Source organism: Rhea pennata, chromosome Z, assembly GCF_028389875.1.
Source record: "Rhea pennata isolate bPtePen1 chromosome Z, bPtePen1.pri, whole genome shotgun sequence".
In the NCBI taxonomy this organism is placed as follows: Eukaryota; Metazoa; Chordata; class Aves; order Rheiformes; family Rheidae; genus Rhea; species Rhea pennata.
Genome location: NC_084702.1, coordinates 21,707,691 through 21,731,737, shown reverse-complemented (window position 1 = coordinate 21,731,737; position 24,047 = coordinate 21,707,691). Strand labels below are relative to the sequence as shown.

Here is a 24,047-nt window from a genome sequence, read left to right as displayed (position 1 = left end):
CGTGATCTTATTTTTACAGACATCTTTATAAGCTAGCATAAAATATTAGTATTTTGAAGTATTTTAAAAATTATATTTCTGTAAAATTGCTATCCTCTTTTTCAGCAGGACGGATTAAAACCTTTCAGAAATTACAGTTTAACAGAATAAATGCATACGTAGATCTCTCTTACTCCTTTCTTATAATGGCAATTAATTCATTGAATATTTGATGCAATTCCACCACAGCAACACAAATATACTAAAGTTCCTTTCATCAGCTGTAAAAATATTTTAACTCCTGTAGTCTCTACCCTCAGTAGCTATGCCAGTAGTTTTCTTGTACTTACTTTAACAATGTCATCTAATTATAGCTGCTGCAATGCTAAAACGGTTATTACAACCTGATATATTTTTTGGATCATATGAATTCTTGATTAACAACCTACCTAGCTATGTTTTTTTAAAAAATAGCTTGGGAAACTATTGCATTTTATCACGTTGCCTGTCCAGAGTAACCAGAGCAAGTGATGTGTCAATTTTCTTCTGTAGCTATGGTCACTATTCCAAAACTTGTTCTATTAAAGTTAAAACCCCATGAGGATATTACAGGACCCTGACAAGACTCTAAATATACTTCTAAAAAAAGCCTGGTGAACAGCTTTATACTTAGCCTTCTTCCATATTTTCATCTTGGCTTCAGTTTTTAAGGGGGCCTAGGAAGATTTAAACCCTCACATGCAAAAAGCCAGAGTTTATTTTGCTCAAAGGCAGACAGAGTCAGATACTGACCTTGTGAGGCACTAGCTGAGTCACCTGATAACCTGGGTTTTCGTGTGGAAGCACGCTGCTTTGGCTTTGTATGTGTATTCTTTAAGGGTGATCTGGCATGAAACCATGTCAGTCTGCAGTCTCCAAGACCAGAAAAAGGGCCGTGCCACAACCCAAGATATTTTGGGGGTCCTATTAAAATATCAGCTCTAATTCCTTCTACTCAGCAGCCAATTAAAAGCAGAACGACAGGTCTGAACAAGTGGCAAGATTCTGGAATTAGGATCATAAGTTAAGGTTGAAGATAGTTTTGATACTATTATAAGCAGTTTTTCATTTTCCCCAGACTATCAGTTTACAAACAACATGTTGAATACCTATTCCAAATTAAAACCACTACTGAAAGGTGAGGCTTGAAAGTTCAACAAAAGAAAAATTTTAAAAATAGATCCTTTAATGACTCCTTGAAAATTATTGCAGACTTAATGCAAATACTTAAATTTACATCATCAATTTCAAAGAACATCCCAACACCTTATTTACAGGAGAGAATGGAATAAGCACAGGAGGCAAACGAATATTACCATTTTAAGCCTGAGCAGAAACCCATCTTCCTCTCTGACAGAAATTTTAGGTATCAGGCAAGTTTTTGTTAACACTTAAGAAGAAAAAAAAATTGCAAGAGCCATTACCCTCACTAAATCTTCCAAAATAATAAATACAATTATGAAATAAATAATAATTTTAATGAAGTAAAAAAAAAAAAAAAATTAATCTCTGGCCAGCCTGTAAGTTTTGCTAAGTAATTTCAGAATGATTCACTTTAACCAGGTATGAAGTTTCAGCTAATTACAGAAACAAAGTAATTTAGAGCCTGATAAATAAGAACTTCCAACTTCAAATATGATTCAAATAAAATATTTACAAAAAAAGTTCCCATAATTTCTCAATACAACCTGAAGTAAGCCTTTCCAAAAAAGAGTTTTCTCTGTTCATAGACCTTTCTTCAAATAATGTTCAGCTCTAGCTTTAAACTCCTTTCTCAAAATTCTGTTTTAGCAGGAAGCTTAATATGCTGTGAAATTTGCACTCATATATCCATCTAGTACTCTTTTAAATGAACTTACTTTCCCAGTATCAAGATTCAACCACTTTTATATTATCTACCCAAAATACTAAGGTCATCAGCTTGCTGTTAGTCAGTCAGTAAGTCAAGGGATGTGCTGAAACTATGGCCTGTCAGAGGAATTCTGCTTTATCTCTCCCACTGAACACACATCAAGTGTCCAGTTTTCCTGTTTCTTTTACTGATATGTCTTTTCTAGTAGATAAAAACATTTTTCATTATCTGGCTGTTCAGTGTCTACTAGATACATCTGTTACCATAATAAGATTAAGCTAGGTATCCAAACCATGTCAAAGATCGATGGCAGTCTAGTAAACCCCATGCTCAACCTCTTTGAAAAAACTAGTCTTCAAATAATAAATCCTTTCTAAACTGCAACCTCACTGTGATTAGCTCAGGAAAAACATGTTTTAAATTTTTTATTGAAGATGTGTACATCTTCTACATCCTTCTACAACCACATAGTTTCAGATCAGGAAAACAAAATAAATAAAATGATGCAAAGATAAAGAAATCTCATGGTCTTCGACAAAAAATCTTTCAGCCAAAAAGGTATGTTGTCCTCTCTATTTAAAAGAGCACATGTTACCAAATAAATACATACATACATACTCCTGTGTTCAATATGCTCATTTACTCCAAAACACAAAACATCGTTAACAATGTTATGGCACTGCTGTCAAGAGTATCAGAGAATTAATACAGGGTAGGGAGGACAGAAACTTTTGTTCTCATAAAAATGTTAATGTAGCACAAGCATCTAGACTAAAAGAAAAACAAAATGCTTTCCTGCTTATATGAAACTAGTATGTGTGTTTCATATTTTAGTTTTGCTTATTACAGATCAAGCATACTTTCATTTGTGTGTAATTCACTCACGGAATGATCAATTATTCATCTCTGTATCTTCTGCAGTTGAATGGTATGGTGGTGAGGGCAATCAAGGGATTTTTTTAATGAATTCTAACTTTGACACTTCCCAGCACTGCATATACAAGAATATATGTGCAAGGCTGTAATAATAGCTGATTGTTTTAAGAGACAGTAAGATAAGAGTATATTTTGTTAGCAAGTAAAAACATTTAAGCATTATGAACTATGAAACATAAAAATGAGGGACTTAAAAAACAAACACACAGCTCACTCTCTCATAATATGACCTTCAGTATGGACCTAAATACCAACATAAATTTCCAAGTTTAAGCCAAAAATTCTGACCCATCTGGCAACCTCCCTTTAACCTCCTGAAATACTCCTTCATAAAGACTCAGTGAAGCTGGGCAGGACCTCATAGAATTTAACCCTAGACAGGGCTGATAAGAACATTTTTGTAGCAAATTCTTTAAATACAATGCTGACTAGAATCTGAAGAGTATCTCTTAAAGGAAAAAAAAAAAAAGAAAAAGAAAAGTTAATACAAAGTTTGAAAAGCACTCATCTCCTGAATAAACATTGCCTTCAATTGATCATTGCAGTGCAGCACAGAAACTCATAAGCACTTTATTTAACTCCAAGTGGATTTCAAGAGTTTATCTCTTGACAGCAGTCTTCCACTAAGCAGAATTCGAAAATCCACTGTACAAATCACAGGTGAGGTATTATCCTTCAGTGGCATGGCTCATTATAAGCCTTTGCAGGAAATATCCAGTGCCATTATCTGCAATTTAAAGGTTAGAAGTAAAAGGCAATGGGGAGGGACACACCAAACATGGAGGGAGGTCTTGTTTCATTTCTAAGGACTGTTCAGACACGGTCTCCAAACATGCAAACACATAAATCTGTGTAAGTTGATTTCCTAGGTTCACCGGGATCACTTACAACCACAGTCACATATACAAGACGTACACACATACTTTTTAGCAGGAGCAAAACCACTGGGTAGAAATAAGGGTGGGGAAGGGGAGAGAAAAAATACTTCAAAATGAATCCCTGACTTTTACATAGACCTACCTTTTTTCTGTGAGAGGTTTTTCAAAGTCAGGATTTTCTCACTAAAATGTACAGATGTTTAAGATTTCAGGTACTTCCATTGTCAAAAAGGACAATTTTCTAATGAAATTTCAAAGAAATATCAAGTTATTTTCACTCCAAACTGGGACCACCATTCATGTTATATCACAATAAACAGCCATGACGTTTATGATACTGCCTATTACTGCCTATTACAGTTGCTCTTTTTCTGAAAAACAAGAATTTTAGAAATGTGGCACTTTTCCAAACATCGGTTAAGCAAAATGTTCATTCAGTCATTCAGTTTGATCTCTACCTCCTTGACTCTCCAGCCAACTGCAAAATTTTAAAGCCTTAAACATCAAGTTTTATGAAATTGAAAGAAAAGCTTAAAATACTATTCATCTCTCCAAAAATTCTTCCTTTCTTAATTTCCCCTTCCACTATGACATAGGACAACCAAGCATATGGTAAAACAGGAGGGGTGTTTTTCATGGATAAGAAACCTGATGCAGAGCAGCTGGTCAGTCTTTTTTTTGGGTGTTAATCTAAGTCAGGATGAGTCTGGCTTCCCTCTATTTATTTAATACTGAGAAATAACAGAAAACAAAAAATGTAGCCACAGAGGACTAAGTTTTGGCTTTTGCAGTTACACAGAAGTAGTGAAATTCTTATAAAAGAAGTCTTTGCTTGATGTCTACTTTTTACAGAATGCAGACACCTGTGCAACCCTAACAAAAACTGGTTTCTGCCTCCCGCCTGAGCTATACGCAGCAGAGATGTTATTATAACTACATCAAAATCCACCAGAAGGACTTTCAGTGCTATATTACACATACGCTCATTTAATCTGTAAGTCAAAACAAAATTAAGTGAAACAATTGCTTGCCATTTTGCATAAATCCACTCATCCATTATTAAATGCCTCATTAAAGGCATAAGATACGTACAGGGTCAGTTAAAAAAAAATGTATTCCTACAGATGAGAATTCTGGAAACACTCTGTTGAGTCAAAAGTAACAGTATCAAAAAAACACTCCACAACCCGTATCTAGGACTGATGTAATGCAGTCATTATTTATGGCATCTGGCCATACAGGACTGTGAACAAATTAAAGCATAGATGCAAGAATAGATTTTGTTTAATTCCTCTGATAGCAGAGATGGGAAAGTCCTGCTATATTGCTCACCCCAGTTCCACACCAGAGCTGTTCTAGGCAGCCCATATAATATTGCTTTCCTCCACTCAGTAGAGTAACATTTTTAAAGAACTGGGCTTTGTATTACCCAACAGAACTCATTGCTACAATCTGTTTTCTACTCATACATTAATTCTGAATGTATACAATTTATTTTTTCTGTTTTCTTTTTTGACTCTTATTTTCAGAACACATAACTGCCAAATAAGACCAATGATCTATTCACCCCACAGTTTATTCTGAAGTACCTACTGTACCTTTGCTTAGCATATTTCCCAGAGGCCCTACGCCATCTCTTTCCTTTCCATTTCTCTACTTCCCAGTAACTTTCCTTGCAGCAATTCAACAGTTCAATAAGTATGCTGACGCACATTTCTCTCAAAAGGCACATAAAATGCATACCGTTAAGACTGAGAAGAGCCTGAAGAGTTTAATTTAATTTAACAGGGTTATGATTCAGTTGCATATGGCATTATTCACCAGCTCTTGTAAACTTGACATGCTACATTGCTGTTACATTGCGCACTAAAAAAGAAATGCCTTCTTTGCAGCCTGGACATGACTGCAGATCTAGGATGCAGAATGCCTCAATGTACACAATGATAAGATATACCCATGTACTTGACCCGTTATAGGAAGACAAAATACAGGAGCAGAAGCACAGAGGGATTCTTGGGTTACTGGATTTAGATAATAACCTGACAGTATAGGTCACCATGCATCATCCCACTGACAGACTTTATCATGCCTGATCATCTTTTTCATCACAGGCAAGTCATACTTTATTATATTTTGTTGAAAAAAGGGTATTTTAGAAGAAGAAATGGCAGTGAAAAAGTATTGAAGAGTGGATCTGCAATGGAAGAGAATTAGAAAAGCACCTGCACTCTTCCTTGGCTGCTTTTTCATGTTAAGTGAGTTTGAGGTACAAGGAAAAGATTCAGTTGCTAACCAAGACTGTCGAAACTCCTAGCACAAAAAACAGGTCTCCCCAGCAGAGGCCAGATGGTGCCTTGCAGGAGTGACTGCCACACAGGATTACCATGATGGTTGGAGGGCCGGGTGCAGGAGCAGAGGTGGAGGGAGCTGGGCTGGCTTGGCCAGGAGACAAGAAGGGGAAGAGGAGACTCTAGTGCTGCTTGCTCCTGTGTGACAGGAGGGCACAGAAAAAACCATGCAAAACTCTTCTCCGAGATGCATGGCAATAGGACAACAGGTAATGAGTGCCAATTAAAACATGAAAAATCTTGACTAGGTAAAAGGAAAAATCCATTACTCTGAAAATGGTCAGATATTAGATGGAACGAAGAGAGGCTACAAAGCCTCTCGAAGTTCTCAGGACTCGACTGGACACATCCTGAGCAATATCATCTAATCAGATCTGCTTAGAGCAGCGGGTTGGACTAAATGACCTCTGGATGTCCCTTCCAACCTAAGTTATTCTATGGTTATTCTGTGTTTATATACTTGCTAATTAGTAACACATGCAGGTTAACCATGTTCATCACCAGACAATCTTACCCAACTTTTTTCTTTAACCCTGACAAATACCTAGTTGCTTGGGCTATTATTATAACCTTTCTTCTAGGAAACAAGGCAGCTAATAGAATTGGTGGAAAGAACACTAATCCATTTTGCACTTAAAAAGGCATCTATCTTTAATACGTAACATTGCTAAACCTGCAGTCAGTATTTAGGAGGCAAAACGATCAAAAAGGAAGCAATCTGTTTATATTAAAAGCACGAAGCATTAGAATAGGGTTGTCAAGTTTAGGAAATGACCGAATCTGCTATGCATGTACAATCTGAACTACTCCCACTTACACTTCTACATTTTGGTATATCTCTTATTTATTTATTGGATATATTTTTCCACCTAACAGGCCATTCCTCATTTTGCATGCAAGTGAGGCAGTGTCCCCCTCAACAACATACAATCACACAGAATCACAGAGTGGGTGAGGTTGGAAGGGACCTCTGGAGAGCATCTAGTCCAACATCTAGTCCCCCTGCTCAACAAGGGTCACCTACAACATGTTAGACAGGGTTGCATCCAGGCAGGCCTTGAAGATCTCCACAGAAGGAGATACACAACCTCTCTGGGCAACCTGTTCCAGTGCTCCGTCACTCTCACAGGGAAGAAATTCCCCCTCACAGTCAGGCAGAACTGCCTGTGCTTCAGTTCTGGCCTGTTGCCTCTTGTCCTGTCACATGGGACAACTGAAAAGCGTTTGTCCCCATCCCCTTGACACCCTCCCTTCAGGTACTCGTACACATTGATCAGATCCCCCCTCAGGCTTCTCTTCCCCAGGCTGAAGAGGCCCAGCTCTCGCAGCCGTTCCTCATAGCGCAGGTGCTCCAGCCCTCTGATCATCCTCATAGCCTTACGCTGGACTCTCCCCAATAGCTCCATGTCTCTCTTGTAGTGGGGAGCCCAGAACTGCACACAGCATTTCAAATGGCTCCCCAGGGCTGAGTAGAGGGGCAGGATCACCTCCCTCCACCTGCTGGCAACAGTCTTTCCAGTGCACCCCAGGAGACCATTGGCCTTCCTGGCCACAAGGGCACATTGCTGGCTCATGGTCAACTTGTCATCCACCAGCACTCCCAGGTCCTTCTCTGCAGAGCTGCTCTCCAGCCCATACTGGTACCCAGTGTTATTTCTCCGTAGGTGCAGGACTCTGCACTTGCCCATGTTGAACCTCATGAGATTCCTCTCTGCCCAGCTCTCCAGCCTTTCCAGGTCTCTCTGAATGGCAGCACAGCCCTCAGGTGTGTCAGACACTCCTCCCAGCTTGGTAGCATCAGTAAACTTGCTGAGGAGACACTCTGTCCCCTCATCGAGGCCATTGATGAAGAAATGGGACAGGATGGGACCCAGGACTGAGTCCTGGGGGACGCCACTAGCCACAGGTCTCCAACTAGACTCTGTGCCACTGATGACAACCCTCTGAGCTCTGCCTTTCAGCCAGTTCTCAATCCACCTCACTCTCCACTCATCTAACTCATACTTCCTGAGCTTATCTAGGAGGATGTTCTGGGAGACCGTGTCTTGGTGAATCGCCTTGGTGAATCCATGCTGACTACTCCTGATCACCTTCTTTTCCTCCATACACTTGGAGATGACATCCAGAAGGAGCTGTTCCATCACCTTTCCAGGCATGGAGGTAAGACTGACCAGCCTGTAGTTGCCTGGGTCCGCCTTCTTGCCCTTTTTGAAGACTGGAGTGACGCTGGCTTTCTTCCAGTCCTCAGGCACCTCTGCTTTTCTCCAGGACCTCTCAAAGATGATGGAGAGCGGCCTGGCAACAACATCTGCCAGCTCCCGCAGTACCCGTGGGTGAATCCAACCACGGCCATGGATTTGTGGATGTCTAGCTTGCCCAGAAGGTCTCTAATCCTATCCTCCTCAACCAAAGGAAAGTCTTCCCTTCTCCAGACTTTCTCCCTTGCCTCTAGGCTCTGGGATTCCTGAGGGCTGCCCTTAGCAGTGAAGACTGAAGCAAAGGCGGCATTCAGTAATTCTGCCTTCTCTGTATCCCCTGTTTCCAGGGTCCCTGCCCCAGTCAGTAGTGGGCCCACATTTTCCCTAGTCCTCCTCTTGCTGCTGATGTATTTGAAGAAGCCCTTCCTGTTGTCCTTTCTCAAACTGCGTCACCTAGAGTATGTTAGACAGGATTGTGTCTAGGAGTGTTTTGAATGTCTCCAGAGAAGGAGACTCCACAACCTCTCTGGTCAACCTGTTCCAGTGCTCTGTCACTCTCATAGTAAAGAAATTCCTCCTCATATTCAGGCGAAACTTCCTGTGATTCAGTTGGTGACCCTCTTGTCCTGTTGCAAGCATCTGTTCATCTTTTCCTTTTATCACTCTGTATTTGCCATATACCGTTCAAAACTGCAACTGTTAAAATCCATTTTTTAGTGAAATGAGCAATACAAAATTCAGGTACTTCACAAACATTACACAGTTGTGCATGGGTACACAAGTAATTTCTATTTACAAGTGGAGAAGAGAGGAGATCAAGCCAGAAGTACCATGTACTCTAAGTGCCCAATCTGTTAGGACCTGCTGTTTCAGAGCTCAGAGCATTAGGCAGCCATCAGTTATTCAAATCATAATACCCCGCTGACTGAAGTTACTTCAGTGAGAAATCAGCATTACTGAAAATCACCTCAGGTCTCAAATGAAGTATTCAGAAAACAAGGAACAAAGAGGGATTATCTATGCAAATTTTGATCTTAAGTGATTCTACCAACATCACAAACTCTGATCTCCCAGGCAGCATTCAGATGCTTTATCCATCTCATACATGTCATACTTTCCAATTTTTCTAACAAGCATCAACCAATACCTACTCTCTTCATACAGATTTATTCACCCTTGATGCAAGCCTGTCCTGTTTACTGAGATTGGTAAGGAAAAGGAGGTGTGATGCAGTGTAATTTAAGCCTACTTTAAATTGCATATTCACAAAAGAACTGAACAGAGGTTGCAAAGCCAATCTTAAGTGAGACACTAAGCATTTGACTTCACAGTCCTAATGTATTTTCTTAATGTTATCTGCTATGCCAAAAAACACCAATGTGACAAAACTGAAAGAAACCAACAGATTGTTTTTCATGTGTTTTTTACAAACACCCATATCTTTCATCAGCAGGGCTGCAGCCTATAGATACTCTGCCTGGACTTCTGCCCTTTGAGTTAACAGAAACTGACAAGAGTAAAAAGGTGTCATCATCCCCTCCACCAGCTCACCAGAGGGTAATACAGCACTTTTACTAGTAGATTTCCCTGATAGTGGAGTACTGGAATAATCCCTATTCCTTTTTCACGGGTTTCATCTTCCTTTCCCACCTCTCTGAACAATCCCCAATACTGAGCACATGAACTCACCACCTCAGCTCTTCATCCAGACCCTCTCTCTTCCATCCCTTTAGACACCTACCTTGGCCTCCTTCCCTGTGGTCATCAGGGAGTCTCCTTAACATGCTTCCTCCACCTGACTTCTCTTTCCACTCAGGAAGTCCCATTTCTTCTCCATTTAGTTCATTAGCAAACCATTACATTCCCATTAGCTCCCTTTCTATCTAGATTGCTTCAGCCTTTCCCCAGCAGCTTTCCCCAAAGTGAAAACAAAAAACCACTGCAAGAAGAATCATTCTAAGAATTTAAAAGAAAAAGCTGTATTGAAATCCAGCAGCTTGGATTACAAATGTAAAGAGAGACAAAATTATCAAAAACAGAGGTAGCCATTTCTACACAGAGCTACAGGGGAGAAGAGGAAACTGAAATTTCACAAGAAACTGAACAGAGGATGCAATGGAAGTGCAGGTCATCCCAGCACTGGATTCTATACTGCAAGTAAAGTTCTCCATCATCTGGAATTACTATACATTTTTGTCGAATACCTTATTTATTATTATTCTTAAAAAATCAAATTCCATCAAGTTCTTGAAGGACTTATAAAATGGTAATAGCAACAAAACCCAATCTGAAGATCCATTTTACTTCTTCCAAAAAAGACAAAGGATTTTGCCTGCTCCCTTTTATCATAACATGAGATAGCTACATCATCTAATCCTATATTTATGGTTGTATTTAGTAGATAAGAATCTTCATTTTTGTCTTAATTTATTTAACTTTTAGATTGATATTATACAATATTAAAGAATTACAACAATTCCAAAGGCAGGAATATCTTCTCTATGTGTACACACATACACATACCTGAGAGTGCTTAGCAAAGCAAAGCTTTAATCCCCACTTATGCTACTATCTCACATTACAAATACTAGAACAACAGGAGGCTTGACGGGTTGATTATGTTCTTGGCCCTAAGAAATGCTGTTCATGAGGACAAGATTTTATTCACACTATCACTGTGCAAATTCGAGACTAGAGGCAAGAGGCAGTGCCAAACTCTGCTATTTCAAGAGTAACACCATCTTAGTAACTGTAAAATGAAATTCATGTAACTAAGCATCCAACATAAAAGCCAAAGGAAACTTTACTGCATTTCTGTTCCTGCTCTCAGACCTCTGCACTGCATCTCACTCTCTCCATACTTTCTCAGGAGTAAACCTAAATACTCTGCATGTAAAAGCAGTGAGGAGCTATTTTAATTCCCCACAAACAGGAGCTGCTTGCAAGAAAGAGAGTAAGCAGGTGCACAAGGCCAGGGTAAGCATGGGCACAGCCAAGTGCCAGAGGAGATTAGCTTGACCTCAGTCCTGGGAGAGGAGCTGGTGACAAGGACAAAGGAGGTGGCAGATGAGATTTCCATTGCAGGATTGCAGCTATTGTGGCTCTAGTGGCCTCTGTCATAAACAAGTACCAGACTACACCAGAAATTGGTTTAAGCACTAAAGCACATCTCTCCTCTGGCAACATCTGCAATTCTGAGCACCTTGCAGGCCAGTCTATACGCTCCTGATGCATGCTGCGGCTACCAGTACACCCAGCAGCTTTTTGTCAGCGCCTCGTCTGGTGTCACAGTCATGATCCCACTCAGGCCCCACATCTGCAGGTTTGACAGTAAGTGACAGGGTCTCACCTGCGCACTTCTACCCTCTCCAGTGCATGGGCTTCAGAAGCCATGCAGGAACAGGAGCCTGTTTGGCAACTGATCCAAGAGAAAACTTTCACAGTCAAAATAATAATAATAATAACTTTCCTCAGGCTCACTTAGCTAAGCCACTCATGGCTGTACAACTACAGAGCTACGGAGGTTGTGGGGAAAGAGAAAATATACGTTCAGGAGCAGATGGGAAACCAGGCACATCTCTTTCAGCAGCAGCCCGAAGTTATATAGTGTTTTTCTTTTTCTTTTTTTTTCTCCTTTCAAGTATGTCACCCTCTTTTTTTTAATTTAACTCTTCAGTGGCCTTTTTCTTGGGAGAGTTAAATTTAGCCAATGCCCTAAACCCAGAAAAGATCATCATCTTCACTGCAATTCTGCCATTACTCACTTAGAGAGCATGTTAAAAGTTTAAGAACAGGAACAAACGGGAGAACTGAGGGAGAGCCATGTTCACACTCGCTTTTCTTTAGGGCACACACAACGCTGGATGTGTGCTCGTTTATGGTCTCCAGGGAGCTGAACGGCGCATCACGAGCGGGGCTTTCCGCCCACCCCAGGGCTACAGCCTGCGCGCTAAGAGCCGAGAGGGGCGGAGAGCCGCGGCGGTGCCGGAGCCGGAGCCGGAGCCGGTGCCGCTGCCGCTGCCGGTGCCGCTGCCGGAGCCGGAGCCGGAGCCGGAGCCGCGCTGCAGGGCGCGGGGCCCGGCGCTGCGCACCCGCCGCGGCGCGGGCAGCGGAGCCGGCCGCCGTGGGGCGCGGAGCCGCCGCTCCCACCTGCGCCCGGCGGCGCGCACGGCTCGTCCCGCCGCCGCAGGTGCCCGGCCGAGCCGCCCGCGCCGTCGCGGAGCCCCCCGGCCCGGCCGCCCCCCGGCCCCGCCGCCCCTTACCTGCGCGGCGGCGGCGAGGAGCCCCAGGGCGAGGGCGAGCGGGGGCCCGGGGCGGCCCCGCCGCTGCGCCGCCGCCGCCGCGGCCATGGTGCTGCCGCCTCCGCGCCCCGCTCCGCTCCGCGCCGCGGCAGCGCCGTGTGCGAGCGGCGCGGGGTGCGCGGCGCGGCGCGGCCCCGCGGGGCAGGGAGGTGCGCGGGGCGCGGCCCCCCGCTGCCGGGCGGCGGGAGGCGGGGAGCGGCCGCCGCCGGTCCGCCCCCGCCGCCGCCTCCCGCCCGGGCGCCCCGCGCACCCGAGCCCCGGGCCGGCCGGGCCGGGCAGCGCGGAGGGGAGCGGAGCGGGCACCGCCGAGCGGGCAGGCGCGGGCGGCCGCGCAGGGACGGGGCGCTCCGGGACGGGGCGCACGAGCAGGGACGGGGCGAGCAAGCAGGGACGGGGCGCGCAGGCAGCTCTGGGACACTGCAAGGACAAGGAGCGCAAGCAGGGTTGGGGTGGGCAGGGATGGGGTGCGCACAGCATGCACAGTCAAGCACCGGGCGTGCAGGAAGGGATGGGGTGTGTAGGCACGGACCGGGCATGCAAGGATGGGGCGCAGAGGCGGGGATGTGGTGAGCAGGCAGGGAGGTGCATAAAGGTGCGCAGAGAGGGATGGGGTGTGCAGGAAGGAATGGGATATAAAGACCGGAATGGGCTGCACAACGGGGCAGGGATTGCAGGGATGGGAGATGCTGCCCCAGGGTGCCCAGGCAGGCATGGGGCACACAGGGGGAAGGCCACCAGCAGAGGTGGGCTGCACTGGCAACCATGGGGTGATCAAGCACAAATGGCTTTGCAGACATGGGGTTCACTTGCACAGGAGTGGGCATCCCACTGCCGCAGTGCCCCGGTCCTTGCAGACCAAGCCGATGTGCATCACTAGGACACCTGAGCAGAGCAGTACTGGTGTGTGGTGGCACATGCTGCCCACATGTGTCCCTGAAGGTAAAGGCTGCAGGTGCTCAGTGCCCGGGGAAGCGGAGCTCCTTCTTGCAGCTTTGCAGGACAGCCCTTTCATTGAAGATGTTGGCTGGTACTGACCATTCCACCATTTGCTAATGGAAAAAAGCAAAATACAAACTGTGGCAATCATATTGGAGTATCAACCTGACCAAATTTGTGTTGGCAGCTTGTGAGAAGTTCATGGCAGCTCCTAGAAGTCTCTTGCAAAACCACAAGAAAATGTATTGTTATTATACACTTTTCTAAAGGTCCCACCATGAGCCTATTTGAATGCTCCCATAGTGTCTGGGCACACAATATTAACATACTTGGATTATCCCTGGAAAATGCACACCTCACTGAGGAGCCAAATATATCATATGGGAATCCTAAATAAAACTGTATGTTGATGAAGCAGCATGTGTGTTGACTAAAGGCTGCCACATCCCTCTTCATCTTTTATGCATTATGTCAGCTATTGTTGGGATAGGTTTTGCCCAACGCAGAGAAAGCAGGTTGGTTTTAATACTTAGATCTGAATGTGAAATTCCTGCAGCTCTCTTACTTTGAGACTTATAACCTATTTCATCTGATAACTCTCCGCAACCTGTTATTTATACAACAAACAAGTACTATGGTTAAAATTTTAGAAGTGCTCTTTCAAGTACAACTACATATAATGCAGTAGCTTAAACTGAGAAGTGCTTGTTTATTTGAGTACACACAGGAATAATCCATGAATATACATGATAGCTGAACTTCTGGATTTTTTTATTTGCTTTCTGAAAACATACAGTTAGGCAAAGAGGTAAACATACTTCAGTTCTTGTTTTTATTAGCATGCAATTATAGAGGTTGAAACTCCTGTATGCATAGAGTAGTGTGGTCTAAAATATGTCATAAATACTCCATGATCCAAAAAAAGCAATTTGGCTGAACAAAACATGACATCTAATCTGTCAGGAATGAGCTGTTTACAACTTTCATGTTGTAAGCTATGCTTATCTTTTAAGAAATGAAACGGACGTTTCCTGGCATTTACAACTGTCTGAAGGGCCTGAGGGTTCAAGGCAAAACCATACTGGATTTTAATTGTCAGGAAATGCTTCCACTGACAAATGTTACTACTTCTGTCATAAATAGTGTGATATTAGTACCTGAATGGTATGATCTATCCATTTTCACACTGGCTCTTGTGTTACAGGTGATTTCACCCTCCTTTGACACTCAGCGTATATTGGTGTTGTCTTCCATCAATGTAACAAAAGAGCAATGTTATTTTGCTTACAATCTTGTCTAGAAAAACAGTGGAGTTATGCATTAATGGCTTGAGGGGGGATGGCGAAGGTGTTTTTGCAAGTGTATTTTTTTCTTCCCTAGTTTTCAGACATGAAGACATATGGCAATAATATTTTTAAGCAGGAGGTACAGTAGTCTGCTTTTCACTCATTTGTGAGTCTCACAAACAATAGCCAGGCACAAAATATCAAACCTATGCTGTCATCAGCCCAAAGACCTAAGGAGAGTCAGAAAGATCTAAGAAAAGATGTGCATAAGTAGACGTCCTAATTTGTGATTCTCCTTGCTCAGAAAAAGAATTAGGTTAACAACTCTGATGTCATGTTTAGCACTGGCCAGAAAAGGGCAAATCACACACTTAGCAAGAATATGCTCTTCTCCACATTTAGACTGCAGGCAGGCTACACTCTTAGAGAACGTAACTTTTTCCTTGCAGCAACGTTGCTTCGTTATTGCGAGATAGGACTGTTCTGTGTCTCTCTCTATTTCCTGTGTCACTTCTTTGTTTCCCACAGAAAAGATATTGCATTTGCGTACACAGATTTGCAGCTGTAAATGCAAACATAGTCTCAGGGTAGGCATAATACATTGCAGGTTGATGTTAAATTAACCATCTGAGGCTTCAGGCATTTTGCTACATTGGGCTCAGAATTACACTGTGTTTGGCTGAATTGCTCATTTCTGCCTCAATACAGATATTCTACAGGAATAATTCCAGAGACCTAGGTTTGTAGTGGTCCAGAACCTACAAATGGGGCTATGTTTCCATTTAAATACAAATGGTTTCCACTCACCTACTGGCATTAATAAAATTTACACCTATTAGTAAGCTTGTGTTATAATTACACAGTCCTTTTTTAAATGTAGAAAGCTGTCATGATGCTTTGGTCCTGCTTAGATGGTTTGAGTTTTCCAAATGTCTGAGCCCTCTGGTGTCTCACCAGAGTAGGCTGGCCCTTCTTTCTGATGTGTCAATTGATATGGGAATTGAAGAGCCCCAGCACTTTTCAAAGAATATATAAAATGCATGTATAAAATTTCCCTTGTTTTCCTTCACTTCTTATCACTAATACACACAGTTTATTTTATGATTGTTTTCCAGTTTCCATACCAAAGATAGCGTTATTTCAGATATACCATATGAATAAATATCTTTACATTCCTTTTGCTGTGCATTTATTGATTGTACATTGTTCAACAACAGTAATAAATAGCAAACATGACTTTTCTTTATATCCTGTCAGGATTATGACTGAAATGATTATGACCTGAAATTTAGATGTTAAATAAATAATTACCAGTTGAGAGAGCATATTACGCCGTTAAAGAAAACACTAATACTTGAAACGTGAAATATACCACTGAGCTAAAATTCTGCTCCCTGAAAAGTTTATAGTTTTCCTTGGATTATGCAGTTTTGATGGTGTAGTTATATCACATACCGTAAAGCTGTAGGAGACTCAAGTTCTAAAACTATGCCTTATTACCAACAGTGTGAACTGTGATGCAGAACATCTACAACTTTTTCTTTCCCTCTTCCCTTCCTTTCTCTTCTCTTCCCTTCCCTTTTTTCCCTTCCCTTCCCTACTCCATCTTCCCTCTTCCATCTTGCCTTTTCCCTTTTCATTTTCTCAAAACAAAGTTAGCATTTCACTAGCTATGGGCATGCATCAGCTGGTTTTAACCTGTTGGCATCTGTACTGACAATCACCTTTTAAAACTCTAGCAGCTCTGTTTCTTATTTTCATCTGTCTTTGGAGATGCTGGGCCAAAAAACACTCGATTATTCCAGTGGTGGTCTTTCAGAGGCTTCAAAATCAGGCACTCTATGAGTAGCAGAATGGGGTGAATTAGTAAAAAAAATGACATAACTACTAGAATCAACATAGAAAAATGGCAAGGAATTTGTATGCAAATTTAAACATTGAAGATACTTTCTATGAAAGGCAAGCTCTATAGTAGGAGAAAGTTATCAATGGGCTTATCTTTCTATATTCAAATCCAGAATTTATTGGCGATAGTTTAAAGATAGAGAAGCCAAGCTGAATTATGGGATCTAACTTAAGTGGATGAAATATTTAAGTGCTCAGAACACTTAATCTCCTGATTTTGGCTTGTCCAAATCTGAAACTCAGAATGTGACAGCATTTGTTTTTCTTAACATATATAAAAAATGACATCACAAACTATTAAGAAAACAATGCAGTGCAACTTCAGGTTTTTGGGATTGGTTTGGTTGTTTCATCGGGTTTTTTGGAATACTCGCTTCTTTCATGGGAGAAAACCTGTTCTTTATATAAGAGCTCCCAGCAGAGACTGCATCTAAAACACTTAACATTCCAAAGCATAATAACACATATAAACTCTGCTGGGTGAGGCTTTCTGGGTGAGGCTTAACTAGCTATACAAGAGCTAGGATTAATAAAAATGAAAAGTTGTTGAAATCATCATAGAGTGTTTAAAGACCTTTCCAAATCACTTACCATATGTTGTTCCTCAATAATATGCAGGAGATGCTTAAAATATTAGGATACGTAACATCTGTGGAAGAGGCAGACAGATGCAGAGTTATTATTGATTCTGTTAGCGCCTCCTCTGCAGCTTAAAAGTCTCCATACTTGCTATGTAATTAGGAAACCATCACATTCAAGATATTGAATTTAGTTTCAGACTACATTTGGTAGGACTATGATGTTTCAAGGACTTATCATTTTTTTGATTTTTCCTTTGTCCAAATAAGGAAGCCCGAGAAGTGGAAGTCAACAGTGCTGCCAAACTATATGGTCATGTCTGCCCTAAGAGGTGCGTCAATTCAGGACCATTCTGGGACAGCCTCTGTTGGCAGATTTCCACTATCATTTAGGGAAGACCACAGTGTGAGGAGAGCAGCTCCTTTGTCTTGTGAATGCTGTCTCTGATGCGAGGGGGTCCCAGTTTGTTGATGAGAACCTGGCAAGTCTCAGAGTTACTTGCTGGTATCTTTTTACATAGGGCAAGATGGACCCATTGCAGGAGATGTGTTGTGATGTCTCAGAAAGGGAGGCCTTTCCCACGGTTATCTCTGGTGCCTGTTACAAAGAACCTTGTTCTTTGTCCCGTACCTGCAGTCTTCACTCTCCTCTCAAGCGCTGCAATAGGAGAGAGATGGACAAGAACTCTGCCAGCTCCTTCCTCTTCCTCAGCCCTCCTCAAGTGACTTAACCACTCAGTAAAGGGGAACGGATTCCCTATAATCAGCCTTTGAATGTGCCATGGAGGCAGCCATGGGCAAACACACATCCCTTCTTATTGGCCCGTAAATGGCCATTTATGGTGTAGCCTTAAGCGTTTTAGCACAGTGCATTTATCCCCTACTGGAAAATTAAGTGGCATGGGAAACTCTCTGTTGATGCAGGAGTTCACAGGCACTTATTCATTCCAGCTCCACAAAACATTTTCTGCTGTATTAGAATGGCACTCTCTGGCATGATTCAAGTATTTGTTTGCATATTCTGGTATTTTTTTTTCCTTCATCAACATTATGTTGGCATAGAAGCAATGTATTTTTTATTATTCTTGTGTACTTATAGCATACCTGGAAAACTCTTTGCTAAAGTTTAACATTTATTCCAAAGCAAACAACAGCAATTCCTACATTCAGTCACAATGTTTTAGCAACATGCTTCTTAGAGTTTAAGTATTTCTTAGTAGTCTTATCTCATAATAAAAACAGACAGTCTAATTTGCCTTCTAAGGAACTTTTCAGTACTATGAGCTTTTGCTCATGATGCTCTCACCCTTACTGAGATTAATCATAACCAAAACTGAAGCTAGCTTCCTCCCTCTAAAGTGGATTTGCATCCCAAACTCCTTCTGCAGTACCAAAGTTGCCAGTGACTTCAATGACCTGCTATTTTTGCCCTATTTTAGAATAATATTCGGTCTCTTGTCACATATAATCTAATGGTATTTAAGAAACAGACTGAGTAATAACAGCAGGCAATGAAAATACAAGAAGTAAATAGCCTCAAGCCCTTTTGAGTTTCAATGTCTTGATTTAAAAAAATCCATAACCAATTTAATACAGTTGCTTCATTTGCACAGTTCAGATGCTAATAAACGACCACCTAATTATCTTTCTCCAGCACCACGTTACTGGAATTATAGCACAGAATCTATTGTTCTGCTTGAAATGAAACGTGGTCCTCATCTCCAGCATCACCTCAATAACTGCACTCTCCAGGCCAAAACCATCTCTGAGCTAATATCATTTAGTGCTTGGTGGAGAACACCAGACATTGTAGTCTCTAAGTTGGCTTGATAACACCATCAATGCAGTTCTTACCATGAAACACTACTGCTTTAATATGAGATGGTAAGTTGTAGGCTGGAACCATGCACTTTCACCGTGACATGATATAATACTGAAAAGCTGACAAGTTAAAGTAACTCTGCATTTAACAGGTCCTAAAACTTCCTTTTTGTAGTTCATAAGGGCAGAACAGACTGCTGTGAGCATCTAGTCTGACTTCCTGTGTCAGACAGGCCATCAGACTTCCTGAATTGATTCTGATTTGAACTATAGTTTATTGCCAAAATTGCACTCCCATTGTAGATATTCCCTGTAGTTTGTGAAAAAGTCATGTTCTAACATTTTCTCTGATAAAATTAAGCATATTTGATTCCCTGAGTCTTCTCTTAATCATTCATTTGGCTCTTCTCAGAGACTTAACATCCTGCATGAATTATGGACACACAAAAAGCAATCTGCAATAGTTACAGTTTATGTTCACTGCATCACACCGGCTTATGATACCGGCTATGACTTCCAAATCTTTTCTGAGTTTCTGTTCCCCAGACAGAGCCTTCCATTCCATAGTATGAATTACGTTTTTCTGGAGTTACAGTAGGAATACATACAAAATATGCACAGTCTGCTTCTACCTAGCTGAGTAAGAAATCCAGATGATTCTCTATTACTCAGCATGATCACAATCTACTTTTAGAGATATCAAATCAGCATAATACCTAGCATTTCTGAATGATCTGCATGTTTTTATTAAATCATCGTGTTTCTTCCTGAAATGTTGATTTTGTGCGAATAGAGTGGTAGTAGTTTTGGAAGGGATGTTCTTCTTTTCATCATGCATTCTTCCCTTCTTTACAGAAGACAGACCGGTTTTCCAAAAAATGCAGATCTATTTACCTTATTCCCTGTTGGCTCTTTACAGCTGTAATCTGGCTTCATTTGCTTACAGGACAGGAAGGCTTCTTAAGAGGATATCTTAATCTTTTCCTTTTTGCATCCTGCAGAGTTTCCAGGGGTTATTTATAAACTGTAAGGTATTCTGCGTACTACTGTCTTTTGACAGAGTTAGTGAAAAACAAAATGTTTTGGTGAGATAAAACATCCAATTTCAGCAAAATTTTCCATTTTGTTCCAAATTTTGTCTCCCCTAGTACTGAATTCATTTTCATATATTAGTGTGAGGTATAGGGAAGCAGATCACCCACAATTGCTGAGGTTAAAAGGCTACATAAACAATTCACTTTTCTGAAAATTGAGCCTATCAGAGCTACTCATTAGCCCAAATATTCTTTCATGCCAGAACAACTTAACAGGTTTTGGTGGAGTTACATCTGATCTGCCACTGTCTAAAGCAACGAATCTGGCCCATATCTCTAGCTAATCTTGCCTGTCTGTGTGAAAGGAAAGTTAGTGTTCTACAGAAAAATTCACAGCGTAAGATATCTTTTTAACCTAACAGTACTTGCATAGTCCATGCATAGTACAAACATTTACATTCACCCATGCATGACGTTCACAGATAACCAAATGCTCTTCTTGCAGGTAATGATGGAAGAATGGCCTAAGTATTTAGGGCAAAGCCACCTGGAAAGTTTAGACAGTCTTAACTATCCCTTTCTTTGGCACCAAGAAATACTTCACATCTCAGTGTTAAAGGGCAACTGTAAAATAAAACATAAATCCTGTTATCACTGTGTGTTAGGTATAAAATGGAAGCAGTAGCCAACAATAATGCACGTTATATCCTGACAGTTTGAAGCAGGACATTATGAAATTCTGCAGGTGCACGTTGGACTTGCTAGAACAATGCTTGGAAAAAAAGTGATCTCTCTTTTTTAGAGTAGTTGCAGTAACTTCACATTCGTGATCCTGAGATGATTCAGTGAAGAACAAAATGGAGACTGTACATTTGGTTAGGAGTTTTATCCATAAAGCAAATTCACTTCCCTTTCTATTCCATGGACTGATACTCTATCTTTCTGTTAACTTATTTAATGAAAAGGTAATTGAAGTGTGAAGTATTTTAAAACATCAGATTTTAAAACTGCACCTTTCCTTGCTTTTAGAACAGCTGTTTAGTTTGGCTGGGCTGGCACTCTCCCTCCCTTTACGGCCCAAATGTAGTCTACTCCACCCTCAAGAGAGTCAGAAAATGCCAGTGAGATGTCATTTGAACGGTGTATCACTGAAGCTGCACCAACTTCTGTACATCGTTAACATAAAAGTGGATGGCGAAGCCAGGCACTGCTGAAACAGTGGTAAGACTCAAAAACTGAATAGATATATGTTTCAGATGGAAAACAAATTTAAAAAAAATTAACAAATGTTAAGAGGTTAACTCCAAGGCCCTTGAAACCTATTGTTAAGCTGTGAATCAGACATAGACTTCTGAGATAACATTTCAGAAGTCAGAGATGTTTGGTCCTGCTATTGTGGAAGCAGTTGCAGCCTGACTAGAAAGCTCGCAATGCCTTCCTAACTCAGGAGTAAAAAGCCACATCCAAACATTATGATCCCTAGCTTGTGTTCATTTTCTGCGTATATTCCTGTAAAGTTCTTATGATAATTCATGCCATTTTACCAAAGCTAAAACTCTTTATAAAACCCCAGATAATATTTTTAAGAGCTTCCCTTCTACTTATTAATAACCAGGGAGTGAGTATTCAGCTCCACATCACCAAGAATCTTCCTATTCACCTTCTCTCATGAAGTTTTCAAATGGGAGCTCTTCCAAGGTGAAAAAAGGTACTTCTTTTAAAAATTAAAAAGAGAACATGCAAGATCTCACTGAGGCTAAAAATCAGTGAGAACCAAATTGGGCTTGACACAAGGAAAAGAACTGGACTTCTAAAAAACTGCAAAGCATGTTAAGGGGCAGGACATCCACTTCACCTTTCTGCTGTCCAATGAGGACAAGGTAGAAGCATGCACCCTCTTGGCATGCAGTTTCCTAAAATGTGACGGAGGTGCCATGTGCACCCATGGTCTGCCCACAGCTGACCAAAGCAACCTGAGCCACACGGATTACTGATATCATCTGGTGTGACAACTACCCTATGAATAATTTAAGACCAGAAACTGGAAAGATGAGCTCAGCAGCAGCTTTTCCTTGGCCTCTGCAGATTTGTGATGCTGGGGACTATTTCCTAGCCCAGAGGAAGCATGCAGCAGACTGGGCTTCCTCCTCCTGTGCTGCAGCAGTCATGTCAACCAGGGTAAGATTGTACAGGACCAAGGAAAGGGAGGACTCACTTTGGACCTACACTCATCTCTTCTGAAACAGAGTAGAAGATGCCCATGCACAGTATGGCTAAACTGTGGCATTGACCACAACCCACCTGGCAGCCTGCAATTCACCATGAGCTCCCCATAGGATTGACAGATGCTTCACAGCCCCAAAGCATGGGCACATAGACACAACAGAATGAGACTGCTAGCTGCTTGTATGAACGCTACATGAACTCTTTTTTCCTTTCTTGAACAGAAACAAAAAAAAGAGGTATTTCTGGAATATATGGTTCCTTCTAAGACTTATACTTTGCAAACTATATTCTGCCCTAACAATCCTTCCCAGGCACTTCAATTACATATTATTTTCAATCATGCCTTTTGCCTTAGAATTTCTTGAGATGTCTTTGATGTTATGCAAATAGCAGCATCAATAGCCGTTCCAAAATTGCTCCGCAGGTCATTTTTATTCACTCATATATTACAAAGGGGAGAGGAACAGGCAGAGAGCAGAACAATAGCAACTTGTACCAACTTCTGGCCACTACATGCTGTCAGCTAGATTCTTTAGTGAATATGAAGAGCTACTAAGAAGGCAAATTTGACTACTGATTCACTTTCATGTATTAATGCTTAGCTGAATGGTACCTGTTTTTGACAAAATCCTTAAATTTGAGGGGAAACACTTTGTGTCAAAATTAAATGAGAAGTTAAACATTTTGTTAAACCAAAGAAAAATGAAAAACTCCAGTGTTTATGGTAAATACATCCTGGTTACCTTGATGCAAATCAATCGGGACTAAAATCATGCTTCCAAGATCTCTCTGTTTTTTGTAGTTTGCATTCAGGCATACTGGACCTGAACACAGGTGCTATCCCCTGCTGTATTCTCTATCAAAATAAAAAAACAAATCTGCTGCTTTGGGGAATATGTGTCTTCAGATCCACATTTTACAGGTTCTAATCTTCTTCCAGCTTCTAGTTACTAAATGAGAGAAAGACTCAAATACAAGAAGTCCTCACACATCATTAATATAATAAAATTGCTGCTAGTTTTCTGAACTCTATTTTGAGCATACAAATATCCATATTACAAAAGCTATTTCTGCCACTGGTTTCAACAAACACTGTTTTATGAGTCTCAACAAAAATGTCAAGGAATCAGTATGCTAACCAGCAATCCCGTACGGCTCTTTCATTCCCTTCCAGGCCGATGTGCAAATGCCTTGTGGTACACCATGGCACCACCAATTCTGTAACTACACATTGTGATACAGCACTTTCCACAAACACAGACATCTGAACACAGATTAAAATAGCTATTCACAAGAGCACTGGCCTGATTTCTGCCAACTATTCAGCCTACTGCAAAAAAAGGTATGAAGAACAATACTTTGAAGAACACTGAAATGAAGAAACATTCCAGCTTTTACTGAGATACATATTCAAAAGTTCTGACACTGTAAAAAAATAAAGTTCCAAAGTGACAGATCCTATACTTTTACATAAAATCTTTACCTGGTGAGCTGTATGTACATTTTGAATATTGCTTTAGAGGATAATTTAAAATGATCTTAAAACTTGTTCATAAGTTCTCTGTTAAATGGGTCTAACTTCAAAGAAATTCAGACAGACTTAACCCACATAATAGTGCCAATGCCTGTTTCTTAAAAGGTAGAATTAATCAGTTCACTAGAAATTGGAGAAGTATCATCATACATGAATTCTAGGTGATACTATGTTTTTATATGGTAGCAGAACCTGT

General features: G+C 41.3%; 1 protein-coding gene across 1 annotated transcript in view; it reads right to left on the bottom strand.

Moving 5' to 3' along the window:
- The window catches only part of ADAMTSL1 (ADAMTS like 1), a 473,068-nt gene extending 460,489 nt beyond the window's left edge, over positions 1-12,579 (bottom strand). The window contains exon 1 of the mRNA XM_062599771.1: positions 12,493-12,579. Within this exon, the coding sequence (XP_062455755.1) occupies positions 12,493-12,579 (87 nt within the window). The remainder of the gene's footprint in view (positions 1-12,492) is intronic.
- Between the last annotated feature and the right edge of the window lie 11,468 nt (positions 12,580-24,047).